We start from the raw sequence: 23,950 nt of genomic DNA, 5'->3' as shown, positions 1-23,950 counted from the left end.
ATGGATGTTATTTGGAATCATATTCTTATGTATAATGTTTCATTTGCCAGAAGAACCAGCAGGTTTGGTGACTGCTGTAATTTTCCTCTTTATTCCCCCAAATTATACTTTATCCCATTTCGCCCAGTGGACTTGTGTGTATGGGTTTCCTGGCAACACGATGACCTTGTGCTGTCCTTTATCATTATGTATTGTTCATACTACTACTACATTTACCACACACACACACACACACACACACACACACACACACACACACACACACACACACACTATTATGCAATACAATACACTACATAATCGACTGTGACTCAGTATTTTGGCATTTTGTGCCTCCTCATGCCCAGTTAGTTCCTCAGAACGCTTCCAAGATCTTTAAAAAAAAATAAAGGATCAGGATAAAGTGCTGCTGAATTCTTGATCTCGGTCACATCAGAAGGCATCAATTCGATTGCAATTCTATATGGTGATACGCTGTTTCTATAACATGTTCCATTTAGTGTTTGTAAAAGAAGGTGAAGCCATCAACTTTCTAAACAGGGTTGTCAAGATTTATATTGACGTGAACCGAGGAACAGTCATACGCATTAAGACTTTTCCAAACCTTTTGGACTTTTGGAAAAGTCTTAATGCGCATGACTGTTCCTCGGTTATCTAACGATATGATAAGATTGACCAATCAAATGTCCAGAAATGTATTTTCATTCAAAATCAATCCTCCCTCAATGTGAAGAACAGCTTTACACACTCTCGGTATCCGGACGGTTTGTTCAGCTGAAAAGGCGTTCTTCACTAGATTTCTTTACGATCTAGTTCATCCCAGAGCAGTTCAATAGGATTTAGGTGCGGTGAATGGACAGGACATTCCATAATAGATAACACTCCAGACGACTGACATACGCTTCGGCTCATCGTCTTTTTGTACACTGTTTTTTTAATGAGCCGCAGTCCAGACGGAACTGAATGATGTTAATAGTGAAATATGGAATGGCAACCCTGTTGGTTCCTTTCAGCCTAGTGGAATAGGTCTTCAAACCATTAAGTTCCACCTCCATGTTTGACTGCATGTCAGGATCTTCCGTGGCACTTTCTTCCGGTTTCGCGGCCCGTGTTTCCGGGTCGGCAGCCATCTTGTTTTTTCCGGTTTTTCCAGGGCCCCAGCTATTTAAGAAAAACAAAGACATTTACTTGCAGCCAGATTATTTTACCGGCTCCCCACCCCCCTGAGATTATTCTTCCCAGACTGACTGTTCTGGTTCTGGTTCCTGTTTTTGATTCTGATTCTGAACCTGATTTTAATTCTAATCCTGATTCTGATCCTGTTTCTGATTCTAAATCTGATCCTTATTCTGATCCCAATCCTGATTCTGATTCTGATTCTAAATCTGATTCTGATTCGGATCCTAATTCTAAATCTGATCCTAAATCTGATCCTTATCCTGATTCTGATTCTAAATCTGATCCTGTTTCGGGATTCTAAATCAGATTCTGATCCTGGTTCTGTTTCTGATTCTAAATCTGATCCTTATCCTGATTCTGATCCTGATTCTGGTCCTGATTCTGATCCTGATTCTGGTCCTGATCCTGATTCTGATCCTGTTTCTGATTCAAAATCTGATCCTTATCGTGATTCTGGTCCTGATTTTGATTCTGATTCTGTTTCTGATTTTAAATCTGATCCTTATCCTGATTCTGGTCCTGATCCTGATTCTGATCCTGATTCTGGTCCTGATTCTGATCCTGATTCTTGTCCTGATCCTGATTCTGATCCTGATTCTGATCCTGATCCTGTTTCTGATTCAAAATCTGATCCTTATCCTGATTCTGGTCCTGATTTTGATTCTGATTCTGTTTCTGATTTTAAATCTGATCCTTATCCTGAATCTGATTCTGATCCTGATTCTGATTCCTGATCCCTGTTCTGCTCTTTGACTCTGGTTTGATTCTGGATTTAGTTTTTGCTCTGCTCTTCATTGAACAATTTGCTGGCTTATGGATTTTTGGACAGTTTTTGGATTTGGTTTAGTCTCTGCTCTGCCCTGTTTATTTGTGTTAAGACCCTGGACTGTTTTTCAGACTGTGTTTTTGCTGCTCTCTGATTTGACCTGTGTTTTCAGCATACACCTGCTTGCATCCTGCTTTTGGGTCCTTCCCTTCCAGTCCCAACTACCTGCCCACTGACACTGTGATGGTGAGGCAGTCTGCTAACATCTACTCTCCTGGACTCTGTCTTACACATGATCTGGTAGGAATAAAAATGTCAAATTGGATTTTTAGTCATTCAGTGTCCAATTGTTGAGTTTTTCTTGCCTAGAACCAAGAAAATGCATGTGTCTCCTCATGTTGGTGGTGTACAATTTGAACACCAGTAATCTTTTTGACCAGCCGGATGCTCCTCTGTAGCCTTCAAAGGTCTCATTTGGTTGCTGATGAGAAAAACTGCATTGACTGCTTCTGTGTCCTGTTGAACTTCCTCAGCTGGCAAAGAAAGAACAATCTCTGCTCAGCATTCTTAATGGTAGATCTCAGAAACTTAAACATCTCCATTGCAGCCACTCTGGTGCTCAGGATAGAAAAAAGTGCTAGAAGGAGTCCACTATCATCTCAACCGTTATGAAATGTGACTGCACCAACTTCATCCTGATGCCACGAGGTGGATTTATCACCAGCGTGGATGAGGTCAATGGCCTCAAGACGTCCTGCTTCTTTGCAGTTTCTCATTAACACAGTTACTTATTACCTTTAATAAAGGGAGGCTGGTAAAGGGAACAAGCGTTTATAGCTGTTAAAAGGAGAACATGAGTTTATATCTGCTTTGACGTAAGTTCTTGTGAAATTCTTCATAACATACCCCTTCGTGAGCTGGGTGGGTATTTATCTCGCTTACCACTGACCCAAAAAATATGTCCAGTACCTGGTAAAGTATAATCTGTCATAATATTTTATTAAGAGGTCACCCTTACGGTGTACATGCCGATATCATTTAATCTTCAAAGCAGTCCGAGTTGAATAAATCCATGTTGGAATTCCTGAAAGCCCAGCAGGAGAAACGGCTCAGACAGAAGTTCGATATTTCATAATATTATAGGCTTTATATGGACTAGAACGAGCCAAGCACAAGCAGGGATACAAAAACATATCATACGGCTCCTGTGAATTCATGTTTCAGCTTTGAAAAATATAATATAATATAATGTGATGTTATAATATAATTTAATATAATAATATAATGTAATATAATATATAATATAATGTAATATAATATATAATATAATGTAATATAATACATAATAATATATAATTTAATTTAATGTAATAATTTAATATAATATAATGTAATTTAATATAATATAATATATAATGTGACGTTATAATTTAATTTAATTTATTTTAATTTATTTTATTTTGAAATAATATAATATAATATAATATAATATAATATAATATAATATAATATAATATAATATAATATAATATAATGTAGCAGTTTATAAGTTCACACATACTTTATAAGCAAAAGTTTGTGGACACCCTAACACAAGATGAGTATGTGCTTCTTTTTAAAAATCTTGTCCACCTTTAGTCCCTGTTTACTCACAATAACCTCCACTCTTCAGGGAAGATGTTCCACTAGATTTTGGGGGTGCAAAAGTATTGGGACACCGGACTTTTTTCACCCATATGTGGTACTTCCGCAAAATTGGAGGCACACAATTGTACAGGACGTCTTTGTGTGCCGTAGTGTAAAATCTTCCCTACACTTGAGCTTGAAGTGCACAAAGAGAACTCTATGCAGATATGCTTTAAATGGGTTGGGTGATGTAGAAGATTTTCTGCTATGGAGCTCCAACGTTTTTGGATACATTTTTTTACACTGAATGCACCCCGGGCCTCTTTACCTTCTCACCTACATTTACTTGGATGAATCTTACACAAATCTCCATACAATCTAGAGAAACAACTTCCCAGAAGAGTGGAACTTATTGTGGGGACAGAATGTGGATTGAGACGTTCAAAAAGGAGCTCAGTGTCATCTCAATTTTGTTATTAACATAATTAGCATGATTGGAAGCTAAATTCATTGATTTCTGGTTGCTCTGCAGGTGTTTTATGCTTTTTTTTCTGGACTTTTTCTGAGAAACAGAACAATTAAAAGAGTCACGGCAAGACGATTACGCAACCGGTGGGGTGACTGCCTGAATGTAAAACGGAGAAAGAAAAGGAAAAAGGAAACAGAAAACGTGACTCGACTTTTTGTGCTCGAGCTGCTTCGGATTTCTTTCTTTGCACCTCATGATCGCTCAGTGAACCGTAAGTCTCCACTTTTGAGTGAACACGACCGACAAACACTTCTTCTTTTCTACCCACTCGCTCTCTCGCTCTCTCTTTCTCTCTGTGTGTTTCTTTTGTTTCTTCCTGCCTCGTGCCTCCGAGCCTCCAGTACAGACTGTATTACAGCCGAACTTGTCCTGGCACTTTTCCGTCCCCTCCTCCCCGTCTCGACTTGTTGCTAACACCTCCCGAGATCTACGATCACAGCCTTTGCATTTGAACAGCCTCAACAGTTGTCCATTTAAATTCTCACCATGTTCAAGTTGTTCGACGAAAACAAACCGTTTTTGGTTTTCATCCATTTTTGAACAAAACAAACTTTTTCTTTTTCTGTTAAATGTGAATTATAAGTGGATAAAAAGTGTTTGTTTTTTTTTACAAAATTGGATTCTTTTAGCCACAAGTGTGTTAGTAAAGTCAGTATCTAATGTAGGTGAGGTGAGGAGACTTAGAAATGTCCTTTCATAAAACATTTCTTCGAAATAAAGGAGTAAACTGTGAGATCGACCGCACTCAGTCGGACATCCCGCTTAAATATACATTATCAACATATAAATACATGAACGCCTCGAATCTGGGGATTTGAGACATGATAATGGAGGCACACAATCGTACAGGACGTCTGTGGATGCAGTAGCACTGTTCCAGCATGGCACAAACTGCATCTTAAAGAAGATATGCTTTCCATGGGTTGGAGTGGAAGATCTTGGGTGCAACCCTGCACCTTGGAATTTATTCAGGAAGTATTATCATTTGCACTGCCTCATTTGTATATTATCATTTGAACTGCCTTACTTTACATACCCTCAGGGCCCTTTCTAGCCTTTTTGGGACCCTAGGCAATATTCCTGTTGGCCTGGCACCACCCAAATCTTCACAAAATGTAGTGGAACATCTTTCCAGAAAAGTGGAGATTATTGTAGCATTGATGTTTAAGAAAAAGCACAAATCAATATTATGCTCAGGTGTCCACACAACTTTTGTCCCCACAAGGTCTATGTATTAGAAATACTGTGTACAGGATGAGGACAAAGCAACATGTCTCTGAAAAACAGGGTTTTCATGTTTGCTTTAACAGCTGGATGTGAAATTCCTGAAGCCCCTCTGCAGTAAGGGGTCTGGATTAGGAATTCTGATGTTTTTTTCCGACACACAGCTGTCGACTGCGAGCTGTTGTTAGCCCTGATTACGCAGCGTGACAACACCGGCAGGGTTTGCTGTTATTTCATGTTCATCCTATGAAAATGTAATAAATAATCTTCGTGGAATTCTATGTGAGTTTTTTCAGGGTTTACCAATAAAGCATTTGAGCCTCCGCCGAGAGCAGAATGCTTCTTCTGTCCGAAGCTTTTAGTCTTATAGACCACACATTGTGGATCCGGCCGCCGCAGGCTCCACTCTGCTCCCCAGCACCAGGGTCAGGGCTGGCCAAGAGCCTGGACTACACAAAGAAAAGTATGAAACAAAGGCGCTTTTCATTCCAAAAGGGGTAGAAGTGAGAACTGGAATGGGCCAGGAATGGTTCCAAGCTTCGATGGCCTCAGAATGCACCATGAAGCACCAAGAGCTCAGAACCGAGAGCTTTTGCGGAGCTTCGGCTATGAAAGTTTTACACATGAAGTCTAAAAAGCATCCAAAATTAGCATGAAATAAAACAGGAGGGATTTTTTTGTTTGTTTGTTTGTTTTTTTAACACAGCATGTGCAAGAATGACAGCTTTGGGTCAGTTCTGCGATTCAAATCTATTTTTGTAAAGATTTTTTTCAAAGCATAAATGTTCGGAAGCAAGCGCGATGGAAACCTAAACGTTTTCAAAAAAGATTACATTTAGAAACTGTTCTTTAATATGGCTTGAAGAAAGCAGCCTTATTTATTGGAGGTAATTTCCACTGAAGCTGGATTTCAGGGCGGGGCATAACATGTGGCACCGCCCACTTTTTAAATAGCTAATAGCTAAACGACAGAACCTACAGTGTAGCCCCGCCCTCTCATGAAATTACCCATAAGAATTAGGCTAAACATGTTGCATGGGCTAACAACATTGACAATATAACAAAATTTTATTGTAGTAAAAACGAAATAGAACAAATACAAAAATATTATTTTATAAAAATAAAACAATTTTAAAATTTGAAATAATTGTAAAAATAGACGAGGTAAACATCTATGGAGCATCAACTCAGTAAAATGACTGAAAATATTATGGGCGGGACACTTCAGACTCTAGAGAGCGTTTGATTGGATGGAAAATCTGATGCAAACCTGATGTAGATGATGAGGTGAATTCAAATACACATACACTATATGGACAAGCGTTTGTAGTCACTTGACCATAAGATCCATAAGTGCTTTTCGAACATCTCATTCCACATTTAGTCTCTATTTAGTGTTAAAAGAACCTCCGTTTTGAGAAGATGTTCCACAAGATTTTCAAGTGTGCTTGTTGAGATTTCAGACATAGTAAGTAAAATCAGGTTCTGATGAAGGTGAGGTGAGGAGACGTTCAATAGTGTTGGAGTTCTATAGCAGGAGATCTTCCAGTCCAACCGATGAAGAGCATGGCTTTGTGTGGCATGCTGGAACAGGTTTAGGGCTCCTAGTTAAAAAAATAAAAATAAAAAATGTATGCTATCAAATCCAAATATGTCCTGTACAATTGTTTTGCCTCCATCTTTGTGAGAACAGTTTGTGGAAGAACCACATATGGGTGTCCCGATTAGTCATTCTGTTTGATATAAAAATATCCATATGTTTAGTGCAAACTTTTCATGAGTAAGAATGACGTTGTTCCTGGAAAGGAGGCAGATTTAGACCATGCCCCCCTCTTTTATTTTTTATTTTTATTTTTTTACCTCCATGCTCTGTGTCATCCAGTGTTGTGTTTCCTCTCTTCATTGAGAAATTCCATACATTTTAATCACTCGTCCTTCCTCACTCAAGGCCACTTCTCTTCATTCAGGAAGCAGCAAGGCTCTTTACAGGCGGCTAATTTTAGCTTCAATTACAGGCTACTGATTCTTTTTTTTTTCAGTTTCTCTTTTTTTTTTGTTGTTTTCTTTTTTGAAATACAAGCCTTGAAAAAAAATAATAGAGGTTCTACCAAAGGATGTCAAGTGAGTCTATAAAATGTAGCATTCAACTTAAAATCTTATTTTCTATTTTTTGTAATAAAGTGTGCTTTTTGTGAAAAGAAAAGTTAGTGATGATGAACACTTGATGCAGTTTTATTCTCAAAGGTGGACTTTTTTACTGCTATGCAGATGATGTTCACCTAATTCTCTCATTTCCTGCTACACACACTCTTGTTTCTTGTCTTTTCTCTGTTCTGGCACCGAGGTGGTGGAATGAACTTCCCCTAGATGTCCGTACAGCAGAGTCCCTGATTATCTTCAAGCGACGACTGAAGACCTACCTCTTCCTGAAATACCTAAATTAGCACTTTCCAAGTTTGTAGAATTCGACTTATATTTATATTAAGTTTGTAATCTTGCATACCAGTGTAGATTTATTCATTACTAGAGATTTAAGCACTTTTGTACGTCGCTCTGGATGTCTGCTAAATGCCGCAAATGTAAATGCAAATGTTGTCTCAAAACCTGGCCTGTGTACAGAAATCTCCTTGCGAATGTCAGCTCATCAGCTGCAGCTTAATTCCAGTTATCCCAGAACATAAACTGTGTCAAGATCAGTCTCTCCATGTCAAGATCTCTTTGGACAACTATCTGCTGTTACCTTTGATGACGCCATTCAGCTTTAGGGGTAATCCCGAACAATCAAATGTCCTTCTTATAATTGCTAATCTAGCACGCTAATGCTGATTTCACCTTAACACCGTCAGGAGATTTTATCCATTTCTTTACTTCTGATTGAGGTCCCAATGAACCAGCATCGGAATGCATTTATTGATCGGCACATCAAAACACTTTTGTGAGCTTCTATGGATAAGGAGGACCCTCCCAAATTCTATGAATGTAAACAGAAAATCCTCCATCATCTCTTCATATGTGTGTTGTCTGGTTTTATTTCTGTCCTTGTGGCACAATTTGTGTTTCTATATTACCTCAGCCTGTCTGCCTTTGCTCACAGTTTAAAAACATTTAGAACAGCTTTATGTCTTGATAAAGCGTCCTCGGACTTCACCTGATAACGTCTCCAAGGCTAACATCATTTCTCCTTGAGGGTATTTTTTTCATGAATTTCAGGCAGAGAATCGACATTTTTCTGGCGTAATAACACGAGGGGAAAAGCAAGGAGGAAGTGTGAAGTCTGGCATGAAAATAAATGTAATCGTGTAGGAATCAGCAGGTACTTTCGAGTACACAGAGCAAGAAGAGTTGTAGAGAACTGAACATTTTGTCCGATTAACCTTCAACTGCAAACGGATTGTTTTTGAACACGATAACAAAAGTTTGTGGACACCTGACGATAAGACTGGTATGCGCTTCTTTTTGAGGATCCCATTCCACAATGAGTTCAACATTTGCTCTAGTAATAGCCTACACTCTTCTGGGAAGATGTTCCACCAGATATTTGTGGCGATTTATGGAGATATATTCAGCCACAAGGGTGTTTAGTAAAGTCAGGTACTGATATAGGTGAGGATGTCTGGGGTGAAGTCAGTGTTTACGTTCACACCAACAGGGTCAAGGTCATAGCTCTATACCAGGAGATTTTCCACTCCAACCCATGGAAAGCATATCTTGACACAGAAATAGGTCTTGTAGGTCAACTGAAGGAAAAAACTTTTTGCATCCAAAGACGTCCTGTAGTAACAGTTTGAGGAAGACATACCTGTGGCTTAAAAAGGTCAGGTGTCCAAATACTTTTGTAATAGTGTCCAGTGAAATAAAACTTTAAATGCAAAGTGAAATTAAATCAACCAGATGTTTGAAATGATTAAATGTTTAATTCAAAGCATGAAAATTCTTTTTGAAGGAAAAAACTTGAACAAACATTTATGAAATACTTGAACCAATTTTGACCATATTTGTTACAACTTTTTCCTCTTTGTATGATTTTTTCACCATTTATGTATTTATTTAATTTTTACTACAACCTTTCCCTCAGATGATTATAAAGTGTTTTCAGTCTGGTTTTTCTCAAGGTTTCTTCATCATCTGATTCTTCCTTAGGAATTTTCTTCCCTCACCACCATCACCTCTGGTTTGGTTATCATGGTTAGATTTATGAATATAAAATGTATATTTTCAATTAGTTTTTTTTTAAAAAGCTGCTTTGTGAGAACCTCCATTGTTAAAATTGAATGGAATTGAATCCTGCACCAGAAGCTTTTGCTTTCCAGGGCAGGTTGGCAAATCTATTCATATATTCTAGGATTTGTGCAATATAGAAATAAACAAAGAAATAAATTCTCAACATAATTTTATATGAATAAAATAAAAAAGTTGCATGAGGCAGGAGGTTTTTTTATTGTCATGGATGATCAGAGTGGCAGTAGGGGCGTGGCCAAGCATAGTTTGTGAATGGAGGGCGGAGCTGAAGGAAATGAGTGGTGAGGAGCACACACCTGATGGTGGTTTTGGACTAAAGCACTGTCTCTGTTATAGTGAAGCAGAAAGGAGAGAAGGCCTAGAAAAAAAAAATGTGTTACTGAAAACTGTCACTGAAATTTGTCATAGTTCTTTGAATTGGTGCCAAAACCCAGAATTATAGAAATGATTCCTGTCATGGAGACCTCACTGTAGTGTTAACTCATCCAGGCTTCACCCTCCATTTACAACCTGGTGCTTAAACACACCCCTGCTGTGAAAGTCAGATATGAGGTATGAGGAATCCTGTTCATTAGCATTAGCATTACCATGCTGTATTGTTCATCCCCTATGGTAGTTTGTTGGAACACAGAACTATGACTTTCTCACATCTTCATAGCCCAATGTTTCTTTTCTCCAACTTCATAAACTCCAATTTAGAATAAAAGGGAAATAAACGTACAGGAAGTTGTTAGCTGTGTTTTTATCCTGCACTGATAAGCAAATAAAAGGGAAAAAGGAAGTCAAATGATTATTGTCATTAGTCAATTTCTTTATTTGCATATCTGAAAGAACATTGTAACATTAAATTCACAGCTGTAAGTAAATATGGTGAGTATTCAATGTCTATATGTGATGTTTTTTTTAATTATTATTTAATATAATATTGTTCATAGTATTTGTATTAATTTTAGGCATTTTAGTTTTTTTTGGGGAGTAAAAATGTTTATTTTATATTTATTATATATATATATATATATATATATATATATATATATATATATATATATATATATATATATTATTTTTTATTTCTGGGGGTTGTTTTATTTTATTTTCCAAAGTCAAAATATTTATTATAATTTTTTAGTTTTAGAATTGTTTAATTTCTAGGTCTTTTAGTCCAAGGTTTTTTTTGTATTATATCTGGAATTTTTATTTAATTTTTTTGATCAAGAATGTGTGTGTGTGTGTGTGTGCGTGTGCGTGTGTGTGTGTATGTATGTATATATATATATATATATATATATATATATATATATATATATATATATATATATATATAAAATATTTAACATTTGATGCAATATTGTATGTTTCATGTTCTACCTCCTGCGCTGTGATTGGGCAATTAGTTCAACCGGCCCGTTGTTTAGTCAGCGTGCAACCAATCACAGCACAGGGGGGGCGGGCCTTTGTAGCCGCGTTCTACGCATAGGAAGGGGCGTGGTTTATTTATGGGCGGCCCGGTAGCAGGAGGGAGGAGGAGGAGGAGGAAGAACTGGCCGCGGCTGGTTCTCCCGCACATAAACACCCGGAGTCTGCGGGCAAGAAGGGCAAAAAAAATAAATAAATAAAGCACACAAAAGAACAACTGCATCTGATCCACACTGACATCCGACCAGGAGTGCAGGTAAATACGCCTTTATTATACCACATTCAGCTGGGGAGATATGATTCATGTGATTAATAATCATAATAATAATAATAATAATAATACTAATAATAAAAATAATAATAATAATAAATCCTGGAAATTGAAAGAAAAAGCGCACCGGACGCGCCGCTCAGCTCCTCCACTGCTTTGTGTCTTTACTCGTGTGCCCCCCTTTTGTCCTTTTCTTTTATTCTCTCCATCCATTTTTTTTTTACCGTGTCATTTTCCATCTTTTTTTTGCCGCTTATTCAGACCTTTTTCTCACCGCGTCTCCAAAAAACGCGCGTCTGGAAACCCGTGCGCTTTTTACGCCCAAAGAAAAAGTGTGACAGAATGTCATTTCCCCACACCACACAAAGTCACATGGAGACGCCGTGTGTGTGTTTTACCATTAAAATGAATAATAATAATAATAATAATAATATATAAAATAAATAATTACAAGAAGAACAATCATTCTGTCAAAGCTCAGGTGTCCTTCTCCCTTGGCCCTGGTGGTTACAGGAGCTCCTACGTGGCACTGCTGCTGTTTGTCCCACTCAAGTTCTATTTTATTGCTTTTTTTCATTGTCCTCTTTTAAAGATGAAAAAAAGGACAAAGAGCTCCTTTTGAGGGTTGAGGTTAAAAAAAGACAGAAAAGCAGAATGAAACACACCCGAGAGTGTAATCAGATAACATTTTCCTTTTGCAGCTGAATGAACTGAACCTTTGGTACTTTAATCTCCACTCACATCACAATTTCACCATCTGGAACTCGGACGGATCAAGGTTCAGAAAATAGATAAATGATAGGAATTATTGCTGATAATAACACTTTTATAATTATTTTTAAAAATCTATTGCTGCATATGGAAATAGTCTGATTTGGAAGTTTGAAATCAGAAAGCGCTGATTCGAGTAGGTTAGAGTCGAAAAGTTTTTGATCGGCATTAGTTATTTAATTGTAGCCAATAAGAAGCGTCTAAAAAGCATTTAAAAGTGCGACAAATGTGTGAAACGTTTGATTTCTTAACGACAATTACGATTTGATTGCACCTACTGTATCTGTATTTGATTGCTATGTGCTTCTCTTTGAACATCTCATTCCACATCGAGTCCCCAATTGCTCTTTGATCTTTTATTACTCTTCTGGGAAGATGTTTCACTTGATTTTTTGGTGATTGGTGTGAGATTTGTTCAGCCACAAGTGTGTTGGGAAAGTCAGGAACCGGTGTAGATGAGGAGGCCTGGGGTGTAGTCAGTGTGGAAAATTCATGTTCAGTAAGGTTGGAGCTCTATATGTGGAGATCTTCCACTCCATCCCATGTTGAACAGATCTTCAGGGAACTGGGTTTGTGCAATGTGATTACAGGAACAGGTTAATTCAGGAGCAGGATTGGATCTCCTAGTGAACGTTTTGCATACGAGACAACATATGGGTGAGATATATATATATATATATATATATATATATATATATATATATATATATATATATATATATATATATATATATATATATGTGTGTGTATGTATATTAGGTCTGTCAAAATAAATGGAAATCTTTCCAGAAGAGTGGAGGTTACTATAAGGGCGAATGCAAACTCGATGAGGAGCACAATGTTCAAAAAGATACCAATCTAATGCTCGGGTGTCCACAGATTTTTGGCATTATAACACATCTGGCGGTAAATTTCCAAATTCTGCATATTTATTAGTTTTTTGACAATATCAATGCAATATCGAATACAGTTGGTTAGCCTCAGTTGCTAGTTAAGGTTTTGCGTTCTCACAACAGAGAGTTTTTTTTTCTTCCAATCTTAGGACTTTGATCTGAGCGTTCCCTCGTTTCGATGGACGTAACGGTTGTAGTACATTGACATGAAAAAAAATTAGAAACCTAATGACTGTTACAAAGTGCTGAAACTGGAGACTCCTGAACGAAAAACATTTAACATCAGATTTATTCGGAGCGACTTGCGTTTATCTCATTCATACACTTAAGCAGTTAAGGGCCTTGCTTAAGGGCCCAGCAGTGGCAGCTTGGTGCAGGGATTTGAGCTCATGACCTTCTGATTAGAAGTCCAACATCTTAACCACTTCACTTGATTTATAAGAACTTTTTACTCTATGCTAAGTTCTTGGAGGTTTTGTGTGTTTTCTGGGAAGTGCTTTGGGTCAAACTGGAAAATCCCGGAGAACAAGACGGCCTTAACTTCCCTCCGTCTCGTTCCGTGGAAAGGAAACCACTCTTTGGAGGATGTACAGTAGGTTGGCGTTTCTAGGTCGCGATGAAGCCCTCACGCTCACACACACACACACACACACACACACACACACACACACACACTGCTCCCTCCGTCAACCAGCTGCCTCTTTAATCTCTATCCAAGAACAGAGGCATGTCTGTCCTGGTTGTTTTCTAGCCACAGGAATAATGTGCTGACATCAGCACCCAGGATCAGCATTTGTCTAATCTGTCCACAGATAAAGACAAAGAAAGCACGATGAAGCACCGATTCCAGATCTTTCCACTTCGAAAAAAAAAAAAACCACACTTTTTTTTGTATCCATTTTACATCAGAAACATTGTGAACACCTGATCATAAGATCAGTATGTTCTTTCTGAACATCCCATTCCATATTGAGTCTCTATTTGCTCTTGGAGTAACCTCCATTCTTCTAGGAAGATGTTTCACCAGAGTGTGCTTCTGGAGATTTGTGAAGATTTATTTAGACACAAGTGGGAGTTCCATTTCATCCTAAACGTGTTCACTAGGGTTGGAGCTCTATAGGTGGAGATCTTTGACTCCATCCAATGACGAGCAGATCTTTATGGCGCCGGCTTTGTGCGCTTTGCTCAAAGTCTCGCTGGACCAGGTTTCGGTCTCCTAGTTTAAGTGAAGGAAAACGTTTCGTGTATCCCAAGACGTCTGATACGATTGTGTGCCTCAGAAATGAACTTAAATAACCTTTTTAAAATCCCAGAAACATCCTGTAGTATGTGAATTAAACAGCACAAACCATGTAGATGAGTTAAAACTGTAAAACTGATTCCTTTGAACTTTCACTTGTTCGTTTTAGTCGTGCGCAGCGTCTGCGCAGGAACTGCACATGACCTGAATGTCACGCATCAGTTGCTTTTGTGTTCTGTCTCGTTCTTGTTTCGAAAGAATTATTTTGTACCCCATACTGGAATTCATTTGTTTTTGCAAGTGATTCGTGGAAAATAAAATTTTGTGTCGAGTGAATAGATTTTTATCACAAACCTGCAAATCAATACAAGTTAAATTTCAAACCCTGTTCCTGCTTCATCGTCTGTGCTGGTTTTGGAGTCGGGGCAGGTTTTTTTCACCCAGGGCTTCATGACACTCTTGGGTGCCTGCTGTTTCATTTAATCTTTTACAAGCAGCCATAAATAACGGCAGGTTCCCAGAGTTGTCTCCGAGATGCATGTGCTCATAATGCAGCAGCTCTGGGTGTCAGCAATGAAGTGTTTAAAAGAAAACGGTATAAACACAGACTCCGAAGTAATGAAAGGGAAGTTTATACTACCACGTGTTTAGTCTACCACGTACAGTACTTTAATAGCACTCTTCATAGCGGCCTCTGTAATAACATGATTACAACCTCTGCCCTTTTTCCTGACGTCTTTCTTTCTCTTCCTGCTTTATGTCAGGTGTGCCTCTTTGACTTGGTTTTCCTTTTGAGTGTGTTTATACGTAGAGAGCCTTTTCTAAGGAATAAACAAAGGAAATCACCAGATGAACGCGCCAGTGAAGTCAGTAGTGATGGGAAGATCGGCTCCCGATTCTTTGAATATCGTTCATCAAAATGAGCGAATCGTTTAATTTCTTTGGTTCTTTTGATCAACCCAGCCATTAGGGTTGCACAAGCCAGTGCACTCTTAGTGCCGGTCCCAAGCCCGGAGAAATGGGGAGGGTTGCGTTAGAAAGGACATCAACGTAAATAAAATAAAATGTTATTTTTAATAAACAGATCCCCCAACATGACTACATACAACTTTGACTGTAGTTCTAAAAATGGATGGATGGATGGATGGATAATATGTAGATAGAAAAATAGTACTGTATAGAAGTCGAGAGGTAAACAACTCCATTCAGTTTCCTGTGTGTAACCCACGGATGCTTTGCTTGTAAGCTTTGTTTGAAATGATGAACTATAAGCGACCCATCACTAGAAGTAGGACATCATTGACACTTTCTTTTGCTTTATGATCCAGAAATTTTTGTCCTAGCTTTTAATATTGTTTCTTTATGTCCGCAGAAGCCTGTTTTAAATCGCGATCCCCCTTTTTCCAACCTGCAGGTCTTTTAGAAGAGGAGCTTGGACGGCATGCAAAGTTGTGAAATATCTTCGGACAGCACAGATGATCCTCTCAGTAGCGGCTTACGCAGGCATCACCAACCGCGAATAGTAGTAATTGGCGCGGGATTGGCCGGCCTGGCAGCCACCCAGACCCTCTTGGAGAACGGCTTCACAAATGTCACGGTGCTAGAGGCCTCGGATCGCATCGGAGGCAGAGTGCAAAGTGTTCAATCTGGTGAGGTGTTCATTGTAACCTTCGAACATTCCCTTCGTAAAGATCTTGTTTTTGGAAAAATAATGCTGCTCTTGCGGTTTAACATGTTAACAAAAAATGTTTTACGTTTACGACGTTGGTAGACGCTCTTATCCAGAGCGACTAACATTTCTAATATTTATACGAGAAGGATTTGAACTGACAACTGTTTTTTTTTTTAGTCAAAAGTCCAACATCCTAATCACTGAGCTACCACTTTACCCTCAAACTATTTCTCTTTTTTTATTTACCCCTTTCCAGGTAAAGCTACTTTGGAACTAGGTGCCACTTGGATCCATGGCGCTAATGGGAACCCCGTCTACCACCTGGCTGAGGATAACGGGCTTTTGGAGCACACCACGGAGGATGAACGGAGCGTGGGCCGCATCAGCCTCTACGCTAAGAACGGTGTGGCCCACTATCAGACCAACAGTGGCAAGCGTATCCCCAAGGACCTGGTGGAGGAGTTCAGTGACTTGTACAATGAGGTACAAAGGCTCAGAATTTTTTTTTATTATTATTAATTCGACTTTCATTTACTCATTCACATTAATGCTGAAATGTAGGATAGTCAAACACACTCAAATGCTTTTAATATATTAATTTTAATATATTAACAGCATGCTTCCCAAACTTTATAACCGGAGTCTAAGTTCTGCTATGGCTTTAACTGTTAGAAAAAGAGGAACGTTTAGAAATCTTGGAGAAACCCTTGCGTTTGTGTGTTTTGGCAGCTCATCTCTGCTTAATTAAGACAAATAGGTGACCAAATAATAGACGATCTAGGGCGTCAATTTGCAACAGGATGGTGTATGTGTGTTTGTGTAACCATAGGAATTTGCGTTGTACAAAAGCACTAGTCGATGACAAATGTTGGTGTAAACGTTTTTGGTTGTGGTTATATCAGTTCAGTGCTACATACATCATTGTCATTACCCCCAGCGAGTTCACTCTGTAAATAATATCTCCAGTAAAAGTGTCCCTTTAAAGGAATGCCAAAGGAGAAGGTTTATGGATGTGGTGAGGGAAGACATGCAGGTAATTGGTGTGAAAGAGACAGATGTAGAGGACAGAGTGGTATGGAGACGGATGATCCGCTGTGGCGACCCCTAATGGGAGCAGCCGAAAGAAGAAGAAGAAAAAAAGTGTCCCTTTAAACTTGAATAAAAGCACAGATTAACCACCGTATGCTATGCACAATCATACCATCCACACAGCTAAAACCTTCGAGGCAGTGTAGGATCTGAACCTCGTCCATATGGTATTAACTAATATTTATGTCCTTTATCTCTTCCTTCTTTGTCCCTTCTGTCTCCTTCTCTCTCTTTCAGGTATATGAGCTGACTCAGGAATTCTTCCAGAACGGGAAGCCGGTGGGCGCTGAGACGAAGAACAGCGTGGGTATCTTCACCCGTGACCTGGTGCGCAAGAAGATCATGACGGACCCTGATGACTCCGAAAGCACCAAGAAGCTGAAGCTGTCCATGCTGCAGCAGTACCTCAAGGTCAGAGGAAGACTAATTGTGGAATGTGATATTCAAAAAGAAGTACACACCAATCTTATGCTCAGGTCTCCTCAAACCTTTGACTAATAATGTATGAGTGAGCACTTACATGTGACTTTTGGTGCATTATTCTGTCTCTCCTGCTTTCTCAATAGTACACTGCGTCTATAATGCGCCTATGAGAAGAATCATTAAAAGAGGAAACGATATGGAAAGCGATTACGTCAGCGATTACACAAAAACTAACCATGCCATCATATCATATTCACCCATGTGGCTCTAAGATTAGTCAAATTTTAAGAATGAAGGGAAAATTTTAAGCTACCGCATCCAAATACTATTTGAAGAAACATGTACGGGTGGGAATTTCAGGTGTCCCAGTACTTTTGTAAGACAGATGTGAATGAGAAACATTTATAAACCACTGTGTTCCAACCCCAAATCTAAGACTAGAGACTCCTTCCAGGGATGATACGCAAACAATAACTTACGAATACGATAACGTATCAAATTTACGGCATTTTGCAGACACCTTTATCCAGAGCAGTGACAGCTTGGTGGTGGTGGGATTTAAACTTTTGACCTTCCGATCCAGAGTTCAATGACTTAATTAACTGAGCTACCACCTCCCTCCACCTATGTATCAGATCGTCTAAATGACCGTAATATAAGAAAATTATAAGAAAAATATATAAGAATCTAAACAAAATATAAGAAGCAAGTCAAATGATCTGCCAGTGCAGTAAGATAATTACACTTGGTAATTCTTGAATTTCTTGAAATAAGAAAACATATATAGTAGAGGTGCGCAATATTGGCAGAAATTATAACTCGATATTTTGTGGGGATTTAATTGATACCGATATTTTGCTGGTTATTGTTATTGTGCCGGTACGTTAAGGACCATGGACAGCAGTTTCCTAAAATTTGTGATATTATTCATATTCTGTATGGTGCTCATTTCACAGCTGTGACTAATAGATAATTATTTTCCAGTAAGTCTACATTTATTTTTACCATTTATGAGAATTTATTACCTCTACAAAGCCATTTTTGAAATGCACTGATCTTACCTACTATACTTCATCTTTCAACGTATGCGTGTGTTTTGGTTTTGCGATATACTCGATATTGTCAAATCACACATCGATATTATCGTAGGCGGTATATATAGTTCACCCCCTAAGAACAAAATGACTCAAAATAAGCATTAAAATACTCATTTCAAGCAGTCAATTTGGTCTAATTAACTTAAAACCAGTGTGTTTTTTTTCTAAACAGTTTGCTTTTTTACATTATTTTGTGAAAAGATCTTAATACCAGAGAACAAGAGAATTCCTCTTAATTTAAGAACAAATAGGGAAAAAAAAGAAAAGAAATAAACTTTTGACTAGATGAGGAGATTTTGCGGTGTTAATACACTCCTGTGATTAATTGTAGCATTTTCTGTGGTCCTCTCAGGTGGAAAGCTGTGAGAGCAGCTCCGCCAGCATGGATGAAGTGTCCCTGAGTGAGTTTGGAGAGTGGACCGAGATCCCCGGCGCTCACCACGTCATCCCAGGCGGCTTCATCAAAGTGGTAGAGCTCCTGTCCCAGGAAATCCCGAGCCGTGTACTGCAGCTCGGGAAACCCGTCCGCCGCGTCCACTGGAATTACAGCGTCCAGGACGCCGAGCAAGGCCCGGACCGAGCCGACCACAACCAGGATCGGCGGCCCGGCCCGGCTCCGGTGCGGGTAGAGTGCGAGGACGGCGAGTGGTTCCTGGCGGATCACGTGATCGTCACGGCCTCACTGGGTGTCCTAAAGAAAGCCCACGAAACCCTCTTCTCGCCAAGCCTTCCCCTGGACAAGGCCTTGTCCATTCAGAAGCTGGGCATCAACACCACCGATAAGATTTTCCTAGAGTTCTCCGAGCCGTTCTGGAGCCCCGAGTGCAACAGCATCCAGTTCGTCTGGGAGGACGAGGCACACCCGGAGAGCCTGGCTTACCCGGAAGAGCTCTGGTACCGCAAAATCTGTAGCTTCGACGTGCTTTACCCGCCCGAGCGCTACGGCCATATGCTAAGCGGATGGATATGTGGCGATGAGGCGCTTCTCATGGAACGTTGCGACGACGAGACTGTGGCCGAGATGTGCACCGAGCTGCTCCGCAAATTCACAGGTCAGAGAAAACAGAGGGTGGGGCTTTCAAAGTAACAAATCAAAATGCAAATTCTTATGCTCCTAAAATAACATATTGAATCGTAATCACTCTGTAAACATGATTAGTTCTTCACACACGGTACTGGATCTCACTTCAGATTCCAGAAGCACCGTGACACCCTTGAACCGTCGCTAATCACTAGCCATTACTCATTCTCCCTTTTAAATGACTCAGCAGAAATCATTTCCACCCTGTAGCCACGCAATATGACATCACAGTTCAGTGCCTGAAAGTACTCGAACATTACCTGGAGCCACCCAAAGATCTTCCCTGGTGAGTCACCATGGGAACATTTATCTCCTTTCTAGCGCTTCTGTTTGTACGTGTGTACGGTACGTACTCTTCTATTCTCCAGGGTGTGTTTAATAGCGTCATTAAAACCATTTAAAGTTCAGAGACGCCCAGTTTAGGGTGTGAGATGCATCATCCATGAGGTGGATCAACGAGAGAGCCACAAATGCTTGAGATCATTGTTTTTTCCCCTTCAGGTGAAGTCTAAAGTAAATGGTGTACCTCAGAGCTGAATTGCATTCAGTTGGTTACTTGAACTATCAAAAGTTTGTGGATACCTAAAGCTTTTCTTGAGCATCCCATTCCACACTGAATCCCACATTTACTCTATAAAGATGTTCCACTAGATTTTGGAGTGGGTTTGTGGAGATTTTAACTACAAGGTTAGTGAGGAGGCCTGGGGTGATGTTCACATTCATCCCAATAGGGTTGGTGACTCTATACAGAAGATCTTCCATTGTAATCTATTTAAAGCATACCTTCACCTTCATGTCTTCATGCTGGAAGTATTTTGGTTTTTTTTTACATTTTAAATTTTCCGCCAGTTTTTGTTGTTGCGTTACATATTATTTGATAATATTTACATAATTGTGAGTAATAAGTAAATTACCACTAAGTCTGAGACTTTCTAGGTTCCCAAGACCTCGTGTTGAGAACCACAAATCCACCGATTTCTACCAGATCAGGTCTTTTACTGCAGTAGTTCTCACTCTGTTTGAATATAGCAATCCAGAATTTTCAGTTTTTCTGAATTTCCCTTCTGTTCTTCATTCATGAAGCCTGCAAGCCCTCCTTTTGTTTCCTCATACGCGAGTCTCCACTGGCATCTGTTCAGAACGAAGCACCGTCTCGCCAGATCACCATAGCGACATTTACATAACGTTTGCACTCTTGTTCCGACTTTATCCAAGAGATCGAATGCTAATTACGGACCAGTACGTACGGGATCATTCCATATTTCCTCTGTTTTTGTTCATTGTTGTTTCTCGCAGGGAACCAGAACATTCCAAAGCCACGGCGGATCCTGCGCTCGTCGTGGGGCAGTAACCCCTACATCCGGGGCTCGTACTCCTTCACCCGCGTGGGCTCCAGCGGGGGAGACGTCGAGCGGCTGGCCGAACCCCTGCCCTACAACAAGAGCTCCAAGGCTCCGGTTAGTCACACGAAGACACTTCGGTTCCACTTTTTCAATTTTGCGGAAAGCTTGGAAACCTTATTAGCCTAGCTTTAGCGATTGCTAGCATAGTTCACATGTTGACCTACAAAAAATGTTCTAGAGAACAATTGTATTAGAGCGTCGAACGATTTAACCGATAGCTACGTTGGATCGTACTTGCTGATAACCGATTAATCTATCGATAGTTTGTAAAATGGATACTTGGTAAAAAAAAAAAAAACACAACACCAATATAACACAGTACTGAACTTTAAAGCAAAAAAAAAAGTACTGAATTATGAAAATGTGCTAAATCAAATAAATACGAATGCATTAATTGATAAATCTAATTATAATTAATAAATTATCAATAATATATATAATAAAGCGCTCTCCATGCAGCGCGCCATCTCGCGTGTAAAAACAAACAGCGCGTGGTGTCAGTGAATGGTCTAGAGGACGCTTTCGCAATGAGAGCGGACCGGAAGCCAGAAAAACTATCGGTAAAGACTTTTGCCGATAGCTGATAGTTCCAGCAATCGACTTATCAGCCGATCTTTAAATTCTATTATTTTACTTTTTTACATTCTACTTTTTACTTCAGAAAAGTAATGTGCAAATGAATATAGAAGAAGGGTATTTTTCGGAGGCCTGTTTCTTGGTATTTAAAGAGATAATACAGGCATTTTGTTTCCACCAAATGATGATGATGATGATAATAATAATAATAATAACAATAACTAACAATAACTAACAATAATCTAACGCTCTTTTTTTTTTTTTTTGCTTTCCAACATGCTTCAGTGCTAGCACACATTCACAGGTTTGAAAGAACAACCTGTGCTTCCAGGAAAATGTTGAGTCCCAAAAGAAATGAGTTTTCTAATATTGGGAAAATGGTGATAGACATCTAGACACTACATTGCGAACAGTTTGCATTAAATAAAGCAAAAAGGAACTAACGAGCAGCGATAAATAGACAGTATTATGCCATTTTTGCATGCTAGGTTTTTGCTAACGCTAAAGTATTGAAGGCTCGAACTTCACTGTCATATTGTCAGCCGAATTACAATTTCACAGTTACCATAGCAACTACAATTATACCACGTTGGACACCTGACTATACGATTAGGTGCTTCTTTTTGAACGTTCCAATCCACATCTAGACCCCGTTTGCTGTTATAATAATAATAATAACAATAATAATAATAATAGAGAATGATAGTGGAATTTACCGATAGCTATGCTGGATTGTATTTGCCCACAACCGATTAATCAACCAATGGATACTGAATAAAAAAAAAAAACACTCCATGTAAAACAGTACAAAATTTTATAACAAAAATTTAAAACAGTACATGAAAATGTGCTAAATGAAATAAATATTAATGTATTAATTATATTAATAAATACTGAAGAAAATAAAGACATGCATCCAAAAAAAAAACCCCCAAAAAAACCACTTGAAATAAACAGCACATGGCATCCGTGATTCACCTTTAAAGGCCGCTCCTGTACTGTATAACTCAACCCGGAAAAACTATCGGTATGGATTTTTGCAGGAAGTTCCCGCAATAAGCTATTGGTGCCAATCAATTAGTTGAACCTCTAATTATACATTCACTCTTCTAAGATGATGTTCCACTAGATTTTATGAAGATTTGTGGAGAGAATGAATTTGCCATTTGGGTGTTAGTAAAGTCAGATACTGATGTAGGTAAGGTGATGAGGCCTGAAGTGCAACCAGCGTTTACATTCATCGCAATAGGGTTTGGAGCAGGGAGCTATAGCAGGAGATCGTCCACTCCAACCCATGAAAAGCAAATACTCATGGAGCTGGAACACGTTTTTGGGTCTCCTAGTTCAAGTTAAAGGGAAAATTTCATGCTACCGCATCCAAAGACGTCCTGTCGAAAAAGTTTGGAGAAGAACCACGTATAGCTGGAAATGTCAAGTGCACAAAAACATTTGCCGATATAGGGTATATTCACCGACTTAAAGATGGAAAAGGTGTCTATTGATTGCATTGTCATCTTTTGTTATAAAATTAGCATACAAGTCTGGGATGGGTTCAAGCACTCGAACATATTTTGTGACATCACAAACATTTTAGTCCATAATTGTATTATTAAAATATTATAATACATGTGTACTCAATGTATTTATTTATGAATCTTTTTATTTTTTTGCTCTTTTTATCTAACAGCAGTTGCAGTTGCTGTTTGCTGGCGAGGCCACGCACAGGAAATACTATTCCACGACCCATGGTGCTTTGCTGTCTGGTCAGAGGGAGGCGAACCGTCTCATCGAGCTCTACCACGACGTCCTCAATGCAGAAACCACAAAAGCCTAACACGGAATAAAAGATGCGAATAATCAAAACGCAAAACCACTAACTCGTGAGGAAAAAAAAAAAGATTTCTGTATCGAAAATGACTAAACGTGTATTTAAAAAAATTCATAAATAAATAAATAGTAGGGGCATTAAACTAATACCACAAAAAAAATTTATACTGTACTTAGATTTATAGATATTTAGATATTACTGAGATGTACTGTATGCGGCCGCCGAGTCCGAAGGCCGCCGCTCTCTGGTTCTTATTTTTCTGCGATTATTATTATTATTTTTTAATCTATACGTTTATAACACGTCTGTAATTTAACTTTTTGTAAGTGCCTTCTGTATTTAATGGTGTTCTTTAAAAAAAATAAAACACAGTGGCAAAGAATAAATGTGATCCATAAACCGAGGAGCATTTTAATTTGCTGTTATTGTGCATGTGGATTCATGGATGTGCAGCGCCGCCTGGTGGTCAGCCATGTTGTAGTGAGTGATTTTGGACACAGCTTCTGTATTATATTAGGTATGGGTTAATGGGTTAAAATAGTGACCTCTATAAAGGTCATGTGATTTGGAACAAGACCAAGAACAAACGCCATCTTCCCTGAGTTGTGTTTTAAATCAAGTGAAGTT

General features: G+C 38.9%; 1 protein-coding gene across 4 annotated transcripts; it reads left to right on the top strand.

The window, feature by feature from the left end:
• Nucleotides 1–9,867: 9,867 nt before the first annotated feature.
• On the top strand, nt 9,868–23,727 carry smox (spermine oxidase). 4 transcript variants are annotated; one of them, XM_046843357.1, is made up of 7 exons: nt 9,868–10,115; nt 15,569–15,803; nt 16,083–16,309; nt 17,153–17,326; nt 18,788–19,487; nt 20,813–20,973; nt 23,183–23,727. In XM_046843357.1, exons 2-7 carry the CDS (start codon nt 15,596–15,598, stop codon nt 23,327–23,329), a joined length of 1,617 nt encoding a protein of 538 aa, XP_046699313.1. In that variant the 5' UTR covers nt 9,868–10,115; nt 15,569–15,595; the 3' UTR covers nt 23,330–23,727. The 4 variants fall into 4 exon arrangements, with proteins under 4 accessions (XP_046699313.1, XP_046699315.1, XP_046699312.1 ...); XM_046843359.1 differs by lacking the exon at nt 9,868–10,115 and adding an exon at nt 10,146–10,433; XM_046843356.1 differs by lacking the exon at nt 9,868–10,115 and adding an exon at nt 11,088–11,235.
• Nucleotides 23,728–23,950: the final 223 nt, after the last annotated feature.

Source organism: Silurus meridionalis, chromosome 28, assembly GCF_014805685.1.
Source record: "Silurus meridionalis isolate SWU-2019-XX chromosome 28, ASM1480568v1, whole genome shotgun sequence".
Lineage (NCBI taxonomy): Eukaryota > Metazoa > Chordata > Actinopteri > Siluriformes > Siluridae > Silurus > Silurus meridionalis.
This window is presented reverse-complemented; position numbering and strand designations above follow the sequence as displayed.

What these genes read in the sequence shown, in the direction of transcription:
- smox (XM_046843357.1), top strand. Translation starts at nt 15,596, where the DNA reads ATGCAAAGTTGTGAAATATCTTCGGACAGCACAGATGATCCTCTCAGT. An exon ending in AGTGCAAAGTGTTCAATCTG is followed by an intron (nt 15,804 to 16,082) that starts GTGAGGTGTTCA and finishes ACCCCTTTCCAG; the next exon opens with GTAAAGCTACTTTGGAACTA. An exon ending in GCTGCTCCGCAAATTCACAG is followed by an intron (nt 19,488 to 20,812) that starts GTCAGAGAAAAC and finishes TGTTTCTCGCAG; the next exon opens with GGAACCAGAACATTCCAAAG.